This window comes from Oxyura jamaicensis, chromosome 27, assembly GCF_011077185.1.
Source record: "Oxyura jamaicensis isolate SHBP4307 breed ruddy duck chromosome 27, BPBGC_Ojam_1.0, whole genome shotgun sequence".
Lineage (NCBI taxonomy): Eukaryota > Metazoa > Chordata > Aves > Anseriformes > Anatidae > Oxyura > Oxyura jamaicensis.
Window position 1 is genome coordinate 1,153,443 of NC_048919.1, and position 19,257 is coordinate 1,172,699.

The window sequence follows — 19,257 nt, forward strand, 5'->3', positions numbered from 1 at the left end:
CTTTGCTGATGCCTGTTTTGATGATATTGGAGGAAATGTGGCAGCTTGAGACCTGTGGTCAGCCCAAGTATCTATTGTTTGGAAAAAAAAAATGGAAAGGTCTGGAAACAAACCCTACTGAGAAATTGCCACCAGCTCACATGGTGTTCTAGTAGCATGCTGCCTGCTTTCGTTTTGGGAACTTGGCCCCGCTCCCTCCTGCCAGCATTTCCCAGCAGCTGGGGGATTACAGCAAAGTGAAGAGGTGCATAGGAGGCTTCTGCCCCTTGGTTTGGAACCTCTTCAGCCTACGGGAACATCTCAAATTGCAAAAGTCCATCACAGCCTTGAACCCAGGATGGCAAACATTGCCCTGGCTATATCTGTGGGTCCACACTGGCTGCTCGTCCCACGCCTTGTTTGCTCACTGCGGGCAAAGCGAAGCTCTCACTGGGGAGCCTGCAGCAATACAGACACAGGTCTTCAGCCACCCAACACCTGCAAGGAGATTGTAGCCACCCCAAAGTCCGTTCGCAGCTGGAGGCATGGGGTCTCCAGCAGCCCTGCCCTGCCTGCTCCTTCTCGTCCTGCACCTCACAGCTGGAGGATCAGCAGCACTGTAAGCCCTCTTCGCGTCCACCTGTCTGTCCATACCTGGTGGGAGGGTGGTTAGTCTCGGCTCGGTGCGCAGTGGGACATAATGGTCCCTGTGCCTGTGGTGGCTGGTGAGGGTGGCAGTGCTTGGGGTGAGCTGCCCAAGAGCATCAAGGACGTGACACCTGGAAGCTTCTGAGGCTGGTGGCTCTGGTTTATTGTCAGTGCCACCCAACGCAGTGTTGGTGGCCAGGCAGAGCCTTAGCTTTGCTGAGCCAAGAAGCCAGGGAGAGGCCAGAAGCAGGGAGAGGAGGTGCAATGGGGTAGCCCTGTGCTGGCTGCCCCAGGCTGTGCTCCTGGCTGCCGTCCCCACACCTCTCCTGGTGGTGCTTCTCCTTGCCAGGCATTACGTGGTCACGTCCCCAGCTGTGATCTACCACCCCCATGCAGCGACGCTGTGGGTCCATTTTAGTGACCTCCCCGAGCCTGCCCAGGTGACTATCCAGCTGCAGAGAGCAGGTGGGGCTGGCAACATCACCCTGCTGGAGAGGAAGGTGCAGGAGCCTCACGTGCATCTGAATGCCACCTTCATCGTGAGTGTCACCCCAGGATGCCTGGACACCCCACTGCCTCCAGCTCGCCTGGGAGCTGGGTTGATTTCCCCATTGTTTTGTAGGGTTTCACCATGCAGACAGAAGATCTCTGCACCATAACAGCCTGTCTCCTGGCATTTCCCCCATTTAGGCTCCAGCCCCCTCCAAGGGGAAGGAGGAAATCGTGGATCTGCACGTCTCAATCAAGGGAGATTCCCTGGATGTCTCCAAAAAGAAGAAGGTGATGCTGAGAGCCCTGGAGCCTGGGATCTTCATACAGACAGACAAGGCTGTCTACAAGCCTGGGCAGCAAGGTGAGGGGCAGGATGGGGTCTGGCTGGCTGAAGGACCTGGGGGCAACCTTGCTCCCACCCAGTGTGAGCTGATGGAGTTGGGGGGGCTCACTCCAGGGTGCTCTGGGACCTCCAGCACTGGTCCAAGCAATGCCAGGACATGCTGGCTGCATTGGCTGGGGACAGTGCCCTGTTGCAGGGCTCAGGGTGGGCTTCCATCCACCTTCCCCATGCAGATGTGCCCACCACTCACTCCTGTGTCCCTCTTTGCTCTTTCCAGTGAAGTTTCGAATTGTCTCTTTGGATAAAGACTTCATTGCCAGTGACAAGAAGGTGAGGACAGCGCAAGGAACAAGGGGAGGTGACAGACACTTGTGTGTCTGGAAATGCAAGAGGTTCCCAGATGAAATGTCTGATGACTTCTTGCAAAGGTGCTGGGAGATGCTGCCTCTCCTTGCCATGCTGGCTTACCTCAGCTCGAGCCATCCACAGTCTCAAAATCAGTCCCAAAGCAAACCAGCGGGTTGGAAGGTCACAGCATGCCACGATCAACCCTCACTGTCCTTTGCCTGTGGTTCTAGAGATGTCCCCACCCTGGGGAGAGCCTAAGGAAAACTGAGTTTCCCCTGTAACCATCTCCTTCTTGCCTTCCAGCTGCCCCTCGTGTTCCTGAAGGTCAGTCTGGGAGGTGCATGGAGGCTCCTGGGTGGTGCAGGCGTGGGAAGGTGGCATGGCTGGGAGAGGGGGAACCTGACATGGGGGTTCTAGTTGGGCTCCCTGGGGTGCCCTGGGAAGCGAGGGCCAACACCACGTGTCCCCATGAGCAGGACCCCAGAGGGAACCGGATCGCGCAGTGGCGAGATGTGAGCCCGTGGCAGGGCATTGTGGACCTGTCCCTCCCGCTGGCCACGGAGCCAGTCCTGGGCACATACACCATTGAGGTGAAGGGGAAGACTCGCTCCTTCAGCGTGGAGGAATACGGTGTGTGGGGACCAGTGCTGTGAGGAGCACAGTGGGAGGGAGCTGTGCCTCAGCATGTCCCCATGGGCAGCGTGTCGTGGCCACCTTGTACTTGTCCTTGTGCCGGGAGGGACAACTCCTCCTCCCTTCACTTCTCCATCAGTGCTGCCCAAGTTTGAGGTGACCATTGACGTCCCCCCCCATTGTGCTGGAGAAAGACACAAAGCTTCGGGTGGAGATTTGTGGGAGGTGAGCCCGAAACAGGCTGTGCTGGGAGCACGGACGGGATGGGGACATGACATGACGCAGCCCACCAGGTGCTGTTGCTCCCCATACCCCCTGCCCACCCTCCACCAACAGGTACACCTATGGGAAGCCCGTCCAGGGGAAGGTCCAGGCCACTGTGTGCAGGCCCTTCTTGTTTGGCTTGGTGATGTACGTTGTTGGGCAATCCTCACCAAGGACAAACTGCATCGAGGTTGGCGGGCAGGTGAGCAAAGCTGGAAGCACAGGGGACAGTGGGACAGCCCACCTCCAGGACTGCTTCCAGCACAGCTGACTCCCTCCCTCCAGACTGAGAACGGCTGCTTTTTGACGGAGGTTTTGATGGCTTCCTTTGATCACACCAACGGCGGGCTTCAGAAGCGCATGCAGGTCAAGGCATCACTGGTGGAGGAGGGGACAGGTAGGGGTGGTGGTGTCCTCCTGCTCTGGAGTGGGATCTGTTGTTGCATTCATCCCTGCGTGCACCCACATGCACACAGCATGGAGGTGTTGTGCTTCCTCGGGGAAGCCCCCGGGCAGTGCTGTGATTTAGAGGTGTACGTGTGTAGAAATCAGGCCCAGGTGGGGATGCGAGACAGGTCAGCAAGGCAATACTTCACATAATGACCAGAGAAATGGTCAGGAAGAAAAAATGCTTTGCAAGGATCCGACACCTCAACCCTACAGCCAGCAATGAGTGTAGTCCTTGTGACACAAAGCAGTCCCTTCACTTGGTTCCGTCGTGCTGCTTCCTTCCCTGGGTGGGGAGTGGGACCGTCCACCCCACCCACCAACCTGGTCACACCAGAAATGACCACTGGTGGCTTTACTTTGGAAAAAATGAGAAGACTGGGGGTTGTTCCCAGGCCCATGGGCACTGAAGTGGGCCCACATCATGGTGCTTCAAAGCCTCTCACAAAGTCTTTGCAGTAAACCATACCTTTGCTTCAGGTCTAGAACAAGCCACAGAAGTTTTGATCCTCTTGTAGGAGGTGCAAACAGTGCTCAAAGATGCTGGCTGCAGAGGGAGAGCCTAAAATGTCCAGGCAGGGACCCTTTGTGCAGCGAGCTGGCAGCAGCTAACCTGTAGCCTGGTGTCCCCAAGACACACTTGGCATCCCTCTCCTTCTCCACAGGGCTGGAGATGAACAACACTAAGAGCTTTGATATTTTGCCTGAAATCTACAAGGTTACCTTCAAGAACACTGAAGGCTTCTACAAGCGTGGGATTCCCTACGCCGGGACGGTAACAGGGATCCCCCACAGCCCTGCTCTCCCACCCTTTCCCCATGGTTCCAGCCCAACCCACACATCTGCTTTCCCTCCCTGTGCAGATGCAGCTGGAGGGACCTGGTGGCTCTGCCCCCAAGGATAAGCAGCTGGTGCTCATCGTGCACCATCAAGGAGAAGCTACGAGACACAGCTTCCTGACCGACACGTCAGGGAGAGCCTCCTTCGAGCTGGACACCTCTGGTTGGACTGGCACTGTCACCCTGCGTGTAAGCAACCTGTGTCACCCCCCGGGGCTTCTCACATTGCTTTCTCCATTAGTATGGGACTGGGCACCTTCTCCAAGCCAAAACAACAGCCCGAGTCAGTGGTGCCCGGTGCCAGGTCCTTGAGGATGCTGAAAACTCATTTCCACCCTCATTGCTCAGGGTCAAGTCAATGAGTCAGCTCACACCCAGGAGAGCAGTGGCTCATCACCCCTCTACGAAGCAGCTTTTGCGGACCTGCGCCCCTTTGTTTCGAAGAGCCAGAGCTTCTTGCACATCCACAGGCTGGAGAGCAAGCTGCCCTGCAGCCAGCCCCAGCAGCTCCAGGTGGATTACATCTTCAACAAGGAAGCCTTGGGGACTGAGCTGCAGAGACTGGATGTGGTCTTCCTGGTGAGCCTTTGCCTGGGGAGGGAAGGCAGCCAGTGTAAGGATATGAGAGTCCCTGTCTACACAGCCGTGCACGGTTGTGTCCCCAGGGACCAGACAATTAGCATTCTCTCCTGGTTGGACTGAAAGACCAAAGCCTGTTAGCAGAGGTGTCTGCTCACTCTGCTTGCCAATGGGAGATATTGTGGGGGCTGGAGACTGGACAAGTTCAAAAACATCCCAGCACTCGAGCCCTGGGGTCCATCCTCCATCAGAGTATTTTGGGTCCACACAAAGTGTTGGGTTCACCATTCCCATCTCCTCCTCTGCAGGTCATGGCCAAGGGGACTATTGCCACCATACTCAGGAAGGAGCTGCCCATGGAGGCAGGTAGGTCCCACAGCACAGACGGGCCGTGCAGGGCTCTGCTGCCTGTGCCTGGACCTCACCTTCCTCCCCGTCCCAGGGCTGAGAGGCTCCTTCTCCCTGGAGCTGCCTGTTGGCCCCGAGCTGGCACCCATGGCCACGGTGCTGGGCTACACGGTGCTGCCCAGTGGTGAGATGGTGGCTGACAGCAGCAAGCTCAGCCTGGCCAAGTGCCTCCCCAACAAGGTGAGTGGAGGCTGTTGGAGGCCAGGAAATCTTCCCCTGGATTGTCACGGTGCTCTGTCCTGCTCCAGACACCTCACAGCATCGCAGCCGCTCTAACCCATGCCCTGATCCCTGAACCCTTGAGCTCGGTTTTATCCATTGCCGTGCTGCTCCAGAAGACCTCCATATTCGCAGCTTTGTTCTGCTCCTTTGCCGTCCTGTTCTCATCCCCTGATGCCCCTTTCCCTCCCCAGGTGAAGCTGGCCTTTTCGGAGGAACAAGCACTGCCCGGCTCGGCGCTGAGGCTGCAGCTGGAGGCAGCCCCAAGGTCCCTGTGCGCCATCCGTGCTGTGGACCGGAGCGTCCTGCTCTTGAAACCTGAGGCTGAGCTCAGCACGGAGGAGGTAGGTGGTCCCACAGGGGCTTTGCCCCCTCTTGCAGCACTGTGGACTAGCCGGGATGGAGGAGGAGATGATATCAACCAGGGCCTCCCTGGTGGGGACTCTGGCCTGTCCCCAGCTGGATATTCAGCCCGTGGGACCAGGTGGTGGCCTGGTGGCTCTGGGGGCTGGAGGCAGGCTGGCAGCAGACCCCAGTTGTTTTTCTGCCTTATATGTTGTGTTTATTCCCAGATCTACAAAGTGCTACCCAATTTTGACTCCCCTAGAAGCATTCGAGACCCAGAGCCCTGTTCACCTTTCTGGAGACATCCCCCCTTATCCCGCACCCCACCTATGAGAAACACAGATGTTTTTCTCCATTCAAGGAGGTATTTTTTACCTCCACCTTTCTGGGAAAATTTCCAGGTGGATGCCTACAAGTTATTTCAGGTAAAGGCTTGTGCCACTTTGCTCCTCTTCAGGCAGGAGTCAGCTGTGGTTTGTGCAGGGTGCCCGGGCAGCATGGCAATGCTCCATGAAAACCATGCTTGTGGGAAAGCCTTTCCCAGACTGCTCCCCCTCTGCTTGTCCTCTTCTGCAGCCCTGTGACCATTCACAGCTCTGATGGGAATATTTGCCCTGCTGGGTTTTGAGGACAGCCAGCCTCTTTTCATTTTTGCAGGACGCAGCACTGAAACTTCTCACCAATGCCAAGACCAGGGCTGCTTGCGAAGAGTGGTTCGACATGCCTGAGATACCTGACATGGGTGTTGTGGGTCCTACAGGTCGGTGTCCTCACAAAGCATTCGGTAGAGAGGGGCTGGGCAGGGGTGTCCCCTCTCCTGGTGGGGTGGTGGGAAGGGCTGTGTCACAGGGCTTTGCCTTACAGAGCCACCTGAGGTCTTCCATGATGGCTCAGTTCTTGGTTGAAGGGGATTTTGGCTGCTCATGGCTGCCTTCAGCAGAGATCCAGCCCTGGGCTGATATGCAGAAACCCATGGACCCTAATTTCTGCTCTGCCTTTTCTAGATAACCTGATGTTCTTTTCCGGATATCTGATGAAAAACAGGATGATTATCCCTGCCAGAAGTACCTTAGATGTACCTCCCATCCAGGAGGAGCCGCCGGCTCCGCGGTCGTACTTCCCAGAGACATGGCTGTGGGACCTGGTCCCTGTGGGGTGAGTGGGAGCGGTCCCTGCAGGGCCGGTCCCAACCGAACCTCCTCTCCTGCATGGAGGGACCTGGGACGACCCCAGAAACTGCTCAGATGCCAGCAGATGACTCTTGGTGGCCTCTTGATGCTCTGTCCCACCGCCACGCAGGGAGGAGGGCTCCGTGGAGGTGCCGGTGACAGTGCCCGATGCCATCACGGAGTGGACAGCTGGGATGTTCTGCACAGCACCCACGGGCTTGGGGCTGTCCCCTACCATCACCCTCTTGACCTTCAAGCCCTTCTTCGTGGAGCTGGCGCTGCCCTATGCTGTGACCCGGGGCGAAGCCTTCACCCTGGCTGCCACCGTCTTCAACTACCTGCAGCAGTGCCTGCGGGTGAGCGGGGTGGGCCGGGGGCTGGGGGCTGTGGCCTGGCAGGGGCTGAGGGGGTCATGGTCCCACAGGTTCGGGTGACGCTGGTGGAGTCAGCGGAGCTGGAGGTGTCAGAGACTGCAGGCGGGACGTACAGCGGCTGCGTCTGTGCGGATGAAGCCAGGACCTTCCAGTGGGATGTGAAAGCTACCAGCCTGGGTATGGGGCACCGGGACCCCCTGCCCTACTGCTTGGGGACCCCTCTCATATGATGGGGTGGGCAGGGAAGATGGAAGCAAACATGATACTATCTGGGAAGCTCTTCTCTGCTCCACTTTCCCCTTCCCCATCACCTCCCAGTACTGTTCCTCTCCCTGGTGACCTCATCCCAACACAGCCAGCCCCATACAAAACCTGATGCAAGCCCATGTTGCTGCAGTGCAGGCCGGGGGGCTCTATGGGAACTGGGCCCCCCATTTGCATCTGCAGGGGAGGTCAACATCACCATCAGCACTGAGGCCATAAACTCAGAGGAGCTCTGTGGTAATGAGGAGCCCGTGGTGCCAGCCCAGGGACGAGTGGACACCGTGATAAAGCCCTTGCTGGTGCAGGTCAGATGGGTTATGGAGGAGGAAGGAGGGATGGGGGCTGAGCAGCTCCGGGGGGGGCAGCGGGAGGACCCCACTGCAGGGTCCTGGGAGCATGGGATGCTGGCATGGCTTTTGGGACATGGGGAGGGGGCCAGTCCGTTCTCCTGACCGACCCTATGATGCTGCTTCCCACAGCCCGGGGGCATCCTGGTGGAGAAGGCGCACAGCTCCCTGCTCTGCCAGGAAGGTAGGATGTGGGGATGTGGGGCAAGGATGCTTGGCTGCTGGTCATGAGGACCCCCAGACTGGTGGAACCAAGGACCGCAGAGTCTTTGGGTCTCCTGCCTGAAGTGTCCCAACCCAGCCTTGAGCCCATGGAGGGGTGGAGCACCGAGGGGTGGGTGAGGACACTGTGGGGCCAGGCCTGGAGGAGCTGGGCATCCACACTGCCATGGCCCTCCATCCCTGCAGCTGCTGAAGAAGTTTATCTGAAGCTTCCTGCAAACATCTTGGAGGGCTCCCAGCGAGCCCATGTCACCGTGATGGGTAAGGGATGTGCAGAGGGTGCAGAGCTCCGTGACCCAAGCTCAGCTGGAGGCAGGAACCCCCCTGAGCTGAGGTGGGACAGGATACGGGGTCCCTGCTGGGGAACACGGCTGGTGATGATTCTCCACACCTCCCTTGGTGCAGGCGACATCATGGGAAATGCACTGCAGAATGTGGACCGCCTCCTGGCCATGCCCTATGGCTGCGGGGAGCAGAACATGGTCCGCTTCGCCCCCAACATCTACATCCAGCAGTACCTGGAGAAGAGCGGGCAGCTGACCCCCGACATCCGCGCCAAGGCGCAGGGCTTCCTGCAGAGCGGTCAGCGTCCTTGGCCTTCTCCCCATCCTACCCTGCCTTGCTGCCCAGGGGAACCCCAGGCCCCCCCCAGCTCTGTCCCATTTTCTTCCCTGAGCCCTGGGGTGGGTCTGGCATCCAGGCTGCCTCTGGGGTCTCCCGGGGTGGCATGCAGACTGATGTGTGAATTGCTGTCCCCATCTCCCCGCAGGGTACCAGCGAGAGCTACTCTACAAGCACGCTGACGGCTCTTACAGTGCTTTTGGGGAGAGTGATGCCAGCGGCAACACCTGGTAAGGGACTGCGTGGCACGGGGCAGTGCGGTGACATCCCTCCAGGGACCGGCCATCTCCTCCTGCCACCAAACACACCCCACTCAACCCCTGGGTCCCCACCCCTCTGACGGCTCTCTGGCTCTCAGGCTCACGGCGTTTGTCCTCAAGTCCTTTGGGCAAGCCAGAGCCTATGTGGCCATCGAGGAACAGCACATCACGGATGCTCTGCACTGGCTGCAGAGGCAGCAGCTGAAGACGGGATGCTTCCGCAGCGTGGGCAAGCTCTTCAACAATGCCCTGCAGGTGGGCACGGGGTGCTGTTGGGGGGACGCGGGGGCGGGTTATCCCTGGCACATCCCTGTGCTGGTGGCACAGGCAAAGCCATCTCCTGCTGCCCCCTTTTTCAGGGCGGTGTATCGGATGAGCTCTCACTGTCAGCTTATGTCACTGCTGCGCTGCTGGAGCTGGGAGTGTCCCCAACGGTGAGGACAACCCCGGTCTGCCCTGGAGGGGAGCAGGTGCTGGGACAAGGGACCAGCCCAGCACCAAGGTCTGGATGTGTCAGGCCACACTGCTCCGGGACGGACCTGGGAGTAACTGGTCTCACTGGGCAGAGGTCCCAGCCTGGGTGCGGTGATGTCTGTGCCCCTGGGCTGGCTCCTGACTGCTTGGAACCCACGCCAGGAACCCATGGTGAGCTTGGCCCTGCAGTGCCTGGAGGCATCGAGCACCGACGACCTCTTCACGCAGGCGCTGCTGGCCTATGTCTGTGGGCTGGCGGGGCGCGAGGAGCAGCACCAAGCCCGGCTGCAGAGCCTCGTCCAGCGCGGCATCAGCACAGGTACCTCCTGCACCACCCCATGCCACGCGGGACCCCCATGCCCAGCGCTGGGGGCTGCCCTGCCCTACCACCCTTCTCTCTCCCAGAGGGGCAGCTCTTCTGGCAGAGGAAGGGGAAGGCTCTGCCCAAGGAGTCCCTCTGGGCTGCGGCCGCGCCAGCAGAGGTGGAGATGACCGCCTATATCCTCCTGGCACACCTGACCCAGTCCCAGGTGTCCTCCGCCAACTTGGCCAGAGCCTCCCAAATTGTTCGCTGGCTCAGCAGGCAGCAAAACCCCTATGGAGGCTTTGCCTCCACGCAGGTATGGGCACTGGGATCCCAACAGGGGGCTAGGGCTGCTGCAGGCTGCAATCTGGGGTGACCATGGCTGGGTGCTTATCACCCAGGACACCGTGGTGGCCCTGCAAGCTTTGGCCAAGTACGCCACTCTGACGTACAGCAGCAACGGGGACTGCGTGGTGACAGTGACAGCCCCAATGGGCTCCACACAGGACTTCATGCTGGATGCGAGCAATCGGCTGGTGCTGCAGCGGGCAGCCCTGCACGAGCTGCCAGGGCTGTATGCGGTGCAAGCCCGTGGGCAGAGCTGTGCCCTGGTGCAGGTGGGTACAGCCCCGGGACCCCGTCCCCACGTGTCACACATCGGGTGTCCCTAACCCCCCGTCCTGCCCCAGGTGACCCTGCGCTACAATGTGCCACCACCGCCCAGCGCGGGGATGTTCAATCTCCGTGTGGAGACCAAGCCCAAGACGTGTAGGGCAGATGCCAGTGCCCGCTTCCGCCTCCTCCTCCAGGCAAGGTAAGGGCGGGGGACGCCCCCTGGGTTTGGGGGTGGCAGACAGGGGGCAGCCCCCAGCCTGAGTATGGGGCCCTGCCCTTGCAGGTACACCGGGGAGCGCCCCACCACCAACATGGCTGTCATTGAGGCCAAGCTGCCGTCTGGCTACATCCCGGACAAGGGCTCGGTGGCGGAGGTGAGGTCCCCACTGCCCCTCCACTCTGCCTGGTGCTGGGTCCCTATCCACACATGGACAGAGAGACAACGACACTCCTGCTCTCCCTCTGTCCCCAGCTGAAGAGGCAGAAGCTGGTGAAGAAGGTGGAGGTGCAGACCGACCAGGTGACAATTTACCTGGACCAGGTGAGATGGGGCAGGGCCATCACCTCCAACTGCAAGGAAGGGGCCAAGGTGGCCAGAGGTGGCTGTACCTCACCCTTGTGCCATCTCCCCAGCTGACGAAGGAGGAGGAGACCTTTGTCTTCACGGCCACACAAGACTTCCCGGTGAGGAACCTCCAGCCAGCCACCGTGACACTGTACGACTACTATGAGACGGGTGAGCCCCCCTTGCAACCCCAAAGCAGACTCACTGGGGCCCAGCTGAACCATCCATTAGCATTGACGAGCTTTGGCTCATTAATGGGAGCAGCCCAGGGCCACCTTGCCCTGAAGCCCATGTCCCAGCAATCACTGCTCTCCTCACAGGTGACCGCACAGATGCTGCCTACAGCGCTCCTTGCAGCTCAGGTAGGGGCTGAGCCCGGCATGGCAGAGGGGTCACCCCACTCTGGGACCCCAGCAGACCTGGCCTCCCTCCTTTGCCCCCTAAGCAGCTCCCCTCCAGGGGTCTGGGGTCACACGGGGATGGGGTACTGAGGGTCAGGAGCAGCCAAGGACTGGCCGGGGGTGGCAGAGGGGCTCTTCTCTCACAGCATGCACGTGTTCAATTTTGAAGAGGCTGACAGCCAGGCAAAGGAGAATTTCTAGTGGAGCCTGAGGTGTGGCAGCCGGTCCCTCTCTGCTCATCCCAATGCCCTCAGCCAAGAACCAGGACAGCCGAAGATAGAAATCTTCGGCAGAAGCTCCCCCTGGCCACGGCCCAAAGCCCTCCATGGGGGAAGAACACGGCCCAGGCTCTCACAGCACCACCAGCAGCCAGCACAGCACAGACTCGACAGCTTCTCCCCACAGTGCAGCTCCTGCCCTGCCAGACCCAGGGCAGGGATGTCTTGGGGGCTCTGCACCACCCTGCCATAGACGGTTTTATGGGAACACCCTGGTGCAGCTCCCTCCACAAACAGCGCTGCCACTAAAAGGGATCTGGGGATAACTGCAATCTCATCACAACAGATTTAGGCACTTGTTACCTGCCCTGGGTCTAAATAAATACATTTTCTTAAGTGCATCTTTTCTCTGTGTTTTTCTTCTCCTAAACTTGCTGCGTCCCCCCACTTGGAGAGGGCGGTGGGGCTGACCAGAGGCTGGGGGGGGGGTGGCTACTGTGGATGACGCTGGGCAGGGAGGAACTCCTGGGGCTGGCTGGCTGTTTGGCCCAAGCTTTTGGGCCAGAGATAAATTGAGGTGTGCTGAGGTGAGCAGGCTAACCCCAAAGTGTTAGCAAAGGGACGCAGACCCTGTACAACCTAGGGTCCTTTCTGTGTCCATCAGGCACTGCAGGAAAGGAAATAAGAGCTCAAATCACAGGCCGAGCACCTTGCCAAGATGCAGGACAAGTCCCAGAGACAACCTCAGACTGGGGTTTATTTCTGTTGCAAATGAAGAGCAGTTCTCTTCAGACACTGTCCTGCCTCAGGGCTCAGCACCCGCAGCCCCATGCAGCCCTGGGACTTCGTAACAAATGTGGCCACAACCCCTGCGGGGACAGTGAGGACTGGAAGGGTGCACGTTGCTGTCTCTGCACCACAAAGGTCTGAGCAGCACCCCAGGAGAACCAGCAAGGGTGACAGCCCCAGAGCTGCAGCCACACTGCCAGTGTGGGCAGGGGGTCGATGCTACAGCCCTGAGGCCAAATCAACCCTCCCTGCCCCACTGCAGGACAAGAGGCAATGACATGAAGGCACTGACTTACGGGAGCATGTGGCTGTCACAGCCCTGTCCCCACGATGGGGGAGCTGCAGGACGAGCCAGGAGCTCCTGAGGCTGTGGTGGGGGCCAGGACCAGCCCTGTCCAGCACCCTGAGCCAAGTCCCACATCACTTGCGGCGTTTCTTCTTCTGGTCTTTGCGCATCTGAGCCCTCACATCCTTCTTCAGGCGGCTGTCAACGACCTTGAATTGTCCCTTGACACCAGGGGGGCGACGCACCCGGGGTCCTACACCCTTCTTAGCCACCAGGTACGTGACCTGCCGCTTCTCCTTGCCCAGCCCGGCCTTCTTGTAGATGCTGTGGGAGAAAGGGAAAGATGAAACAGACATCCTCAGAAGAAACCTGCTCCAGGAATTTGGCTTTGGCACATACCCAAAGACAAGATCAGGCCCAACCACTCTGCTGTGCTCTAAAACACGGCTTCCCTTGCTTAATCTGCCAACCTTCAGCCCCAGCCAGATCCTGCCCAGCCCTTCCTGGCCTTGCTGAGTTATACACAGGAGCTGCCCCATGCTGCGGCTGCAGGGATGGGACCTTGTAACCCAGCCCAGCGCAACGTGAAGGAGCTGGGGCCCAGCTTCACCACTCACCGCCGCAGCTGGGCCACCTTCTCCCGCTCTGAGATATCCACCGTGCTCACCACGGCCTCTGCTTTCTTCTTCATCTGCTCCATCTTCTTCAGCATCTGTGGGACAGCAAAGGGTCAGGGACAAGGAGATCGGCGATGGGGACAGAGCATCCATCCAGGACCACATCCCCACTCACCCGACGTTTCTTTCGGGCCTTGGCCTCTGCCACCTTCTTGATGGGGCGGGCATTGATTTGGCGCCAGCGCTGCCGATACTCCTCAACCGTCTGCCGGTCCAGGGGTATCTGCTTGCACCGGTGCTGCTTCTCCTCCTCCGTGAACCACTCTGGCAGTTCTCCCTCCTCCTCATTGAAGGAGTACCTGGGGGGGAAACAGGTGAGTTGTGAGTGGGGCACAGGATCCCTGCCAGGTTCTAGTCTCACGGATACATCTGCCACCCCCGTGGCCTGTCCCCTAAGAAGAGAACGAGCACTGCTCCCCCTGCAGCACCCACAGTGGATTACCTGTTGAACGAGTCGTCGATCAGGTCCCGCCTGGCCTTTTTGGAGGTGGCAATGATGGAGCCAAGCGCCAGACCCTCTGCATCCAGGACACGTGCTTTCTTCACTGAAGCACAGAGACAGGTTAAAGCTTGGCCCACCTGCAAACAGCCTGAGACCCAGACAGCAGCGAGCAGCCCTCCCAGACCAGCACCATCTGACCCTGCCTCCTGTCCCCAAAGAGGGACTTGTGTGGCATCACCTGGCACACACAGGTGCAGACAGCGCCCCCCACTCACCTGGGTCCTCAATGGGCACCACCTCAAAGCCACACGGCTCGACCCGGCCCCGCTTCCTCTCCACTGGTGCTGGTGGCCTGTGGGGAGAAGAAGAGAGCATCAGAGCTTAGTGTCTTCACCTCCCCGCTCTCCAGAAATGTAGAGCTGCAGGAGAATATCCAGACTGCCCCTCTCTCGCCCCTCACCTCTCCTCATCACTGCTGCTGTCATCATCATCGCTGCTCTCCTCAGCCTGCGCATCAGCATCAGCTGCTGTGTCTGCTGCAGGCTGAGGCTCGGCCATGGTGTCCTCCTGAGGAGCCTTCTTCTTCTTCTTCTGCCCTTTTCTCTTTGCTTTGTCTGGGGAGAGGGAACCAGTGGGTGAGAGAAGGTTGAGGCAGATCCCACTGCAGATCCTTCCCCTAGAGGTACAGCTTAATTAACACTAGCCCTAGCTCATTAGCTGTGTAACAACACGGGCTGGAAGCAACCTCTGGAGGTCTCTGCTTCTGCTCAGTACGGCACCTGAATTGCCATTTGATCCAGTGCCCCGTGTGAGGCCATGGGGACGGCCCTCTGTGCTCCCCACAGCAACACAGCCCCCACTACCTGTCAGGGACTTGCGTTGTCTCTCAGCCAACATCTGCGACTGCCCCAGCTCCAGGTCCTCATCTGCGTCATCCTCAATGCCGGCAAAGGCGTCCTAGGGACAGGGAGCCATGGGTCAGGGGACGTAGGGCAGAGCTGGGGAAAAACCCTGCCTTTTCTGACCCACTGGGACTCACCTTCCCAAACCACAGGCTGGTCTGCCGCTCCTCCAGCACTGACTTCTCCTCCAGAGGCACGAGGAGAGGATTCTCCACTTCGTCTTCTTCCTCTTCTTCTTTTTCCTCCTTAGGCTTCACCCTGTGACAGCAGCAGGATCAGTGTGCCCAACCAGTACAGCCACTCTCTGGATTTGCTCTCAAGGGGGCCCCTGCCTCAGGACGGCCTCCCCCAGCTCTCACCTCTTTGCACCCTGCTCTTGTTTCTCCCGCTCCAGCTGGCGCTGACGAGCCTCTATCTCCACCAACTCCTCTGGGTCCAGATCACTGGCCAGGGACACATCGTCAGCTTCGTCCGCATCAGAGACACAGATGTCATCATCCCCAGGTTGCATCTCCAGAAGGGCATCTGCTGATGCCATGTCTCCCCGGGCCACCTCATTCAGCAGCTGCAATGCAAGTGAGACTGGAGTCAGGAGCTTGAGTCTCAGCCACGTGCCTTCATACGTCCCAGCCCTGGTGGCTCTGGGAGCCTGGTCGCTTCCAGCCCACACACCTGGGTCCTGTGGATAGCCTGGAGGGAGAACATGCTGGTGTCGCCATCATCAGCAATGGAGACACCAGGGAGATCCATCTTCAGCTCCACACGTTCACGCTGCTTCCGCTGTTCCTTCAAGATCTTCTTCTTTTTTCTGGAGAAGGTAAAGGAATGAGGCTACGCTGCTCCCCCTCCCCATGCACACACTTCCCAGCATCTCGTCTACTGCCACATTGATGCCTGATCTCTGAGAAGATTTGGGGTCCTGCAACAGTCAACCCACTGTGAGGAGACCTCTTATTGGGCAGAGAGCCCATGCCAGCTTGGAACAGCTGCTTCACCAGCATGGAGAAGCAGACAACCCTGAGAACCCCAGACCCCACCCCTGTTTGCAGGGAGACAGACCCTGACCCCTCATGCTATGCTAGCACGATACCGCAGCTCTCCTTTTCTGAGCTGTTTTTACCTTTTTAGCTCTGCCAGCTCCTTGGCCTTCATCTCCGCTAATGCCAGCTCTACCTCCTCCTCTTCCTCTTTCCCTGCCTCATCAGCTGTGGCTTTTGGCAACGTTTTCTTCTCCTCCTCCTCCTGGCCTTCCTCTTCTTCACCAGAGCTCAGGCTGCCAAAAGGAAGGAGGTCAACAAACCCCTGCTAGTAGCAGCCCTGTCCCACCACGCTGGTGCCTTGGGGCAGCGCTGTTGCTCCTACTTGATATCCAGCTCCTTTGCCTGCTCTTTCAGCTTTTTGGTCAAGAAACGCCGCAATTTCGTTCTCCAGTTCAGCAGGGCTCTGTGCGGGGAGGCAGCCTGTTAGAAACATCCACCCAGGCCCAGCTCGATGCCCTGTCCCAGTCCCCCCCAGTACCTGAGCTCCTTGCGCCCCAGCACGCGGATGTCCTTGCAGCACTGACGCAGCTCCTCTGTGGTGGAACTGTGGTTCTCCAGCTCTCCATCCCCCAGCATGATCTGGATGGAGCAGAGGGATAGGGCTATCAGTCCCGAGGTCCAGCTTTTGTTCTGCTTCCCTTCTGCAGGAACAGGGCCAGGGCCGTTGCTGGGGCACCCGGCTGCCCTCTGTCGCTGCTCTGTGCTCGTGGGGACCTGGCTCTGGTGCCACCAAAATCCCCCTTGCGGGCGCTCACCTCGTTGGCCTTGGAGAGGAAGTCCACGGGGTTGGGAGCCTTGAGGAAGTCCATCAGGGTGAAGCGGTGGTAGAGCGTCGTGTCACCATCCGTGTAGCCTTCTGCCTGCAGGACGGCGCCGTGTGAGCTACAGCACGGTACGAGACAGCTTTGCCATCCCCAGAGCAGTAATGATTCAGCATAATTTGTGCCCTCCTGCAGTGTCCCCCTAAAGATGCCCAAACGATTCAGGCACGAGGGCAGCCCCCACCTGCCTACTGAATAACATGGCCAGCTCTATAACGCCTCTCACAGCCCCACCTCAGACAGGAAGGTGACAGCGACAGGTCTGAGAAGCTCCATGCCTAGCTAAGGCTACTTGATGCAGGTTTTAATGGGTAACCTGAAGTCACCTCACAGACACACAAACCCAGGGGCTAACTACTGCCAGGAGAGATTGAACCATCATCAACCTCACACTTTGTTCACTGCTTCTCCATCTCTGCGCCACCTTCTGAGGCTTTATACTTCAACAACAGTGGTTATTCCAGTGCCTTGCATGCCCCGTTGTTCACTTCCCTGGGCATCTTTACTTTGGCCCCAATCCCCAGCTTGTTTCAGTTGTGTTTGGCCGTGCTGCCCAGCGAGGCAAACTGGATGGCTGCCCAGCACCCTCCTCCCTCACTCCTGCAGCTTTTTACCTGCTAATGAGCTCTCCATGGACATCTGTCTCTGATTTCCACAGACTTACCTGCCGCCCCACAAGTTTCCCTGTCCATCTGTCCCACAAGGAGTGGGTCACTTGCCAGGAGGAAAATGAGGGAAAAGCCTCCCCAGAGCCAGACCCTCTGTCAGGCTGTGCCTTTTCCCCTGAGCCAGCTCTCTGATGAGTGACACCTGCCCACCCCAGCAGTTCCCCCTTCTCATACCTTTGGCTTCTTCTTGCTGATCAACTCACTAACAGACTTGGCAGGGACCTCGACCTCCTTGAAGGCATATTTTGGGTCAAAGAACTTGCTGTCAATTTTGTCTGGTGCCTGATAACCTAGAGTGGGAGAAATCAAAGACACCAACATTTTTTCCCCAGTCCTAACCCAGTGGCCCAGGTTGCCAGTGACTGCAGGTGCCCGCAGCTGCTCACCCTGGCACACCACAAAGATTTCAGCGGATTCATTGCGGGAGGCTTGGGGCTTGGTGGCCTGAACCTTGCGGAAGAACTGCTGGAAGATCCAGAGGAGTGGCTGGTAGTCCCGGGAGCGAAAAACCTTGGTGATGAACCAACCGCCTTTGCAGAGGAACTCGCAGGCCAGTTTCAGAGCCATGAGGGTCAGGTTGGCTGCAGAGGCAGAGAATAACACTCAGCAGATCTGCCAGCATGCACATCGGGTGACTCCCCGTCCCGCAGTGCGCCCCGCTGCCACCGCAGCGTGCCAGCCTCCCCCCAGCTGCACCAGGAGGGCCTCACCTTGGGAGTAGGCATCGTGCACCCAGCTGGCTCCCACATTAGGTGCTCCGTCATTCAGCACCACGTCCACCTTCCATGTCTGCAGCTCCTTGCGCAGGGCCTAAGGAACAGAGGCTTGTGTTAGCCTCACCTAACCCCTCTTGTTCTGCAAAAGCCGGCAGGCAGCAGCCCTAACCTATGGTCAAGCCTCCCTATCCAGGTGCTCCGCTCAACCCCTTGCCCTCATTGTACCCTTCGGTGAGCCCCAGACAGGTGGGTGGTGCCCCTCCCCCCAACAGACCTGCTGAGACCCGGAGCGGTGACACTCAGGACAGGGGATGCAGGTTCTCACCTGGCGACATTTCTCGGTTGTGATGTTCTCCTGCAGTGTCACCACGTTGGGAATGGGTTTAATAGGGACCAAATCCACTCCTGGCATAAGACAGAGGTGTCAATGTTGTACCTTGACACTATGCTCCAGCCCATCCCTGATACCACCCATCTCACTCACCAATGATCAAGCTGGAAACCGGCATGAATTTGGAAGCCACCTGCAGCCTACGAGAACGGAGAGGACCAAAGCTACGGCACGATTCCAAGAGAACCCTCAACCTCGCACGGCGCCGTCAGAGGTTTGGGCTAAATCTCGACTTCGGGGCCAGCAACCAGGGCGAGCCCCCGCAACGCACGGGAGCTGCTTCATGAGGGGGTCCCGGGACAGCTCCGGCCCCACCAGCTCTGGCCCCCCCGCCGCCACTCACCACCCGCCGGGGGCCGCGCACAGGTCCAGCAACACCCGGGCCTTCTGCAGGAACTGGAACTTCCGATTGAGCTGCAGCAGCTTGAAGGAGGAGCGGGAGCGGAAGCCTGCGGGGCGGACAGGCGGCCCTTAGGCGCTGCGGGGCGCCGCCGGGAGGGCGCGCGGCCCGCGGCCCCTCACCCGTCTCCTTGGCCAGGTGGTAGAACTTGTCCCGCCGGCTCTTGCCCGTTTTGCTCTTCTTGCCCATGGCGGCGCGGGGAGCTCGGGCCCTGCGGGGGTCCCGGCACAGACCTGCAGGGAAGGGGCACCGTGAGCGAGGGGAGGGGAGGGGAGGGGAGGGGAGGGGCGGCGCGGCCCGGTGCGCCCGCCCGTCCCGGAGCGCCCTCACGGCCCCGCGTGCCCCCGGCCCCCGCACCCCGACACGATCGCGGCCCCGCTCCTGTCCCTGGCCCCACCGCGTGCCTCCGCCGCCGTCCCGGCGTTCCCCGCGCCACCTCCCCGACTTCCGCTTCCTCTAGCCCTCGCCTCCATCTTAGGAGTGGCGCCGCTGCACTGCCTTGGGGCTGACGCCACCCGGCGGGCTGACTAGCGGAGGCTGGGAGGAGGCTGATTCCCCTCGGGAAGGGGTTTTCCGGGCCTATTCGTCACCCTCTAGTGGCTCGTAGCGCGGATAAGCCGCCTTTGACCTTACCAAGATGGCGGACAAACACCGACCCGACCGAAAAACTACTGCGCACGCGCGCTCCTCCCAGTCTCTGCCGCACCGCGCATGCGCATCCAAATCGCGGCCTGCCGATCGGGCGCA

At 59.4% G+C, this 19,257-nt stretch overlaps 2 protein-coding genes across 2 annotated transcripts; one reads left to right on the forward strand and one right to left on the reverse strand.

Annotated features, from left to right (window-relative positions):
* Positions 1–376: 376 nt before the first annotated feature.
* LOC118178883 (alpha-2-macroglobulin-like protein 1) lies at positions 377–11,779 on the forward strand. The gene is given in 37 exon segments (XM_035347737.1): positions 377–598; positions 977–1,166; positions 1,318–1,480; positions 1,740–1,792; positions 2,114–2,134; positions 2,287–2,440; positions 2,583–2,614; positions 2,616–2,668; positions 2,780–2,909; positions 2,993–3,104; positions 3,820–3,929; positions 4,018–4,182; positions 4,342–4,572; positions 4,881–4,938; positions 5,015–5,160; positions 5,394–5,543; positions 5,772–5,969; positions 6,202–6,553; positions 6,555–6,699; positions 6,844–7,069; positions 7,138–7,264; positions 7,535–7,656; positions 7,831–7,882; positions 8,107–8,181; positions 8,326–8,502; positions 8,690–8,771; positions 8,900–9,056; positions 9,161–9,235; positions 9,438–9,594; positions 9,681–9,895; positions 9,981–10,196; positions 10,269–10,393; positions 10,478–10,568; positions 10,667–10,735; positions 10,828–10,930; positions 11,080–11,121; positions 11,330–11,779. Coding segments are annotated over 37 exon segments (4,680 nt in total). The 5' UTR covers positions 377–524; the 3' UTR covers positions 11,362–11,779.
* A 318-nt stretch (positions 11,780–12,097) lies between these two features.
* On the reverse strand, positions 12,098–18,990 carry FTSJ3 (FtsJ RNA 2'-O-methyltransferase 3). The gene is made up of 22 exons (XM_035347730.1): positions 18,868–18,990; positions 18,633–18,743; positions 18,454–18,559; positions 18,204–18,250; positions 18,045–18,124; positions 17,714–17,813; positions 17,390–17,584; positions 17,178–17,293; positions 16,270–16,374; positions 15,993–16,093; positions 15,837–15,917; positions 15,595–15,747; positions 15,147–15,282; positions 14,834–15,039; positions 14,612–14,732; positions 14,436–14,529; positions 14,033–14,186; positions 13,848–13,924; positions 13,573–13,675; positions 13,246–13,429; positions 13,071–13,165; positions 12,098–12,777 (listed from the first exon to the last, which is right to left on the reverse strand). Exons 2-22 carry the CDS (start codon positions 18,697–18,699, stop codon positions 12,588–12,590), a joined length of 2,511 nt encoding a protein of 836 aa, XP_035203621.1. The 5' UTR covers positions 18,700–18,743; positions 18,868–18,990; the 3' UTR covers positions 12,098–12,587.
* Between the last annotated feature and the right edge of the window lie 267 nt (positions 18,991–19,257).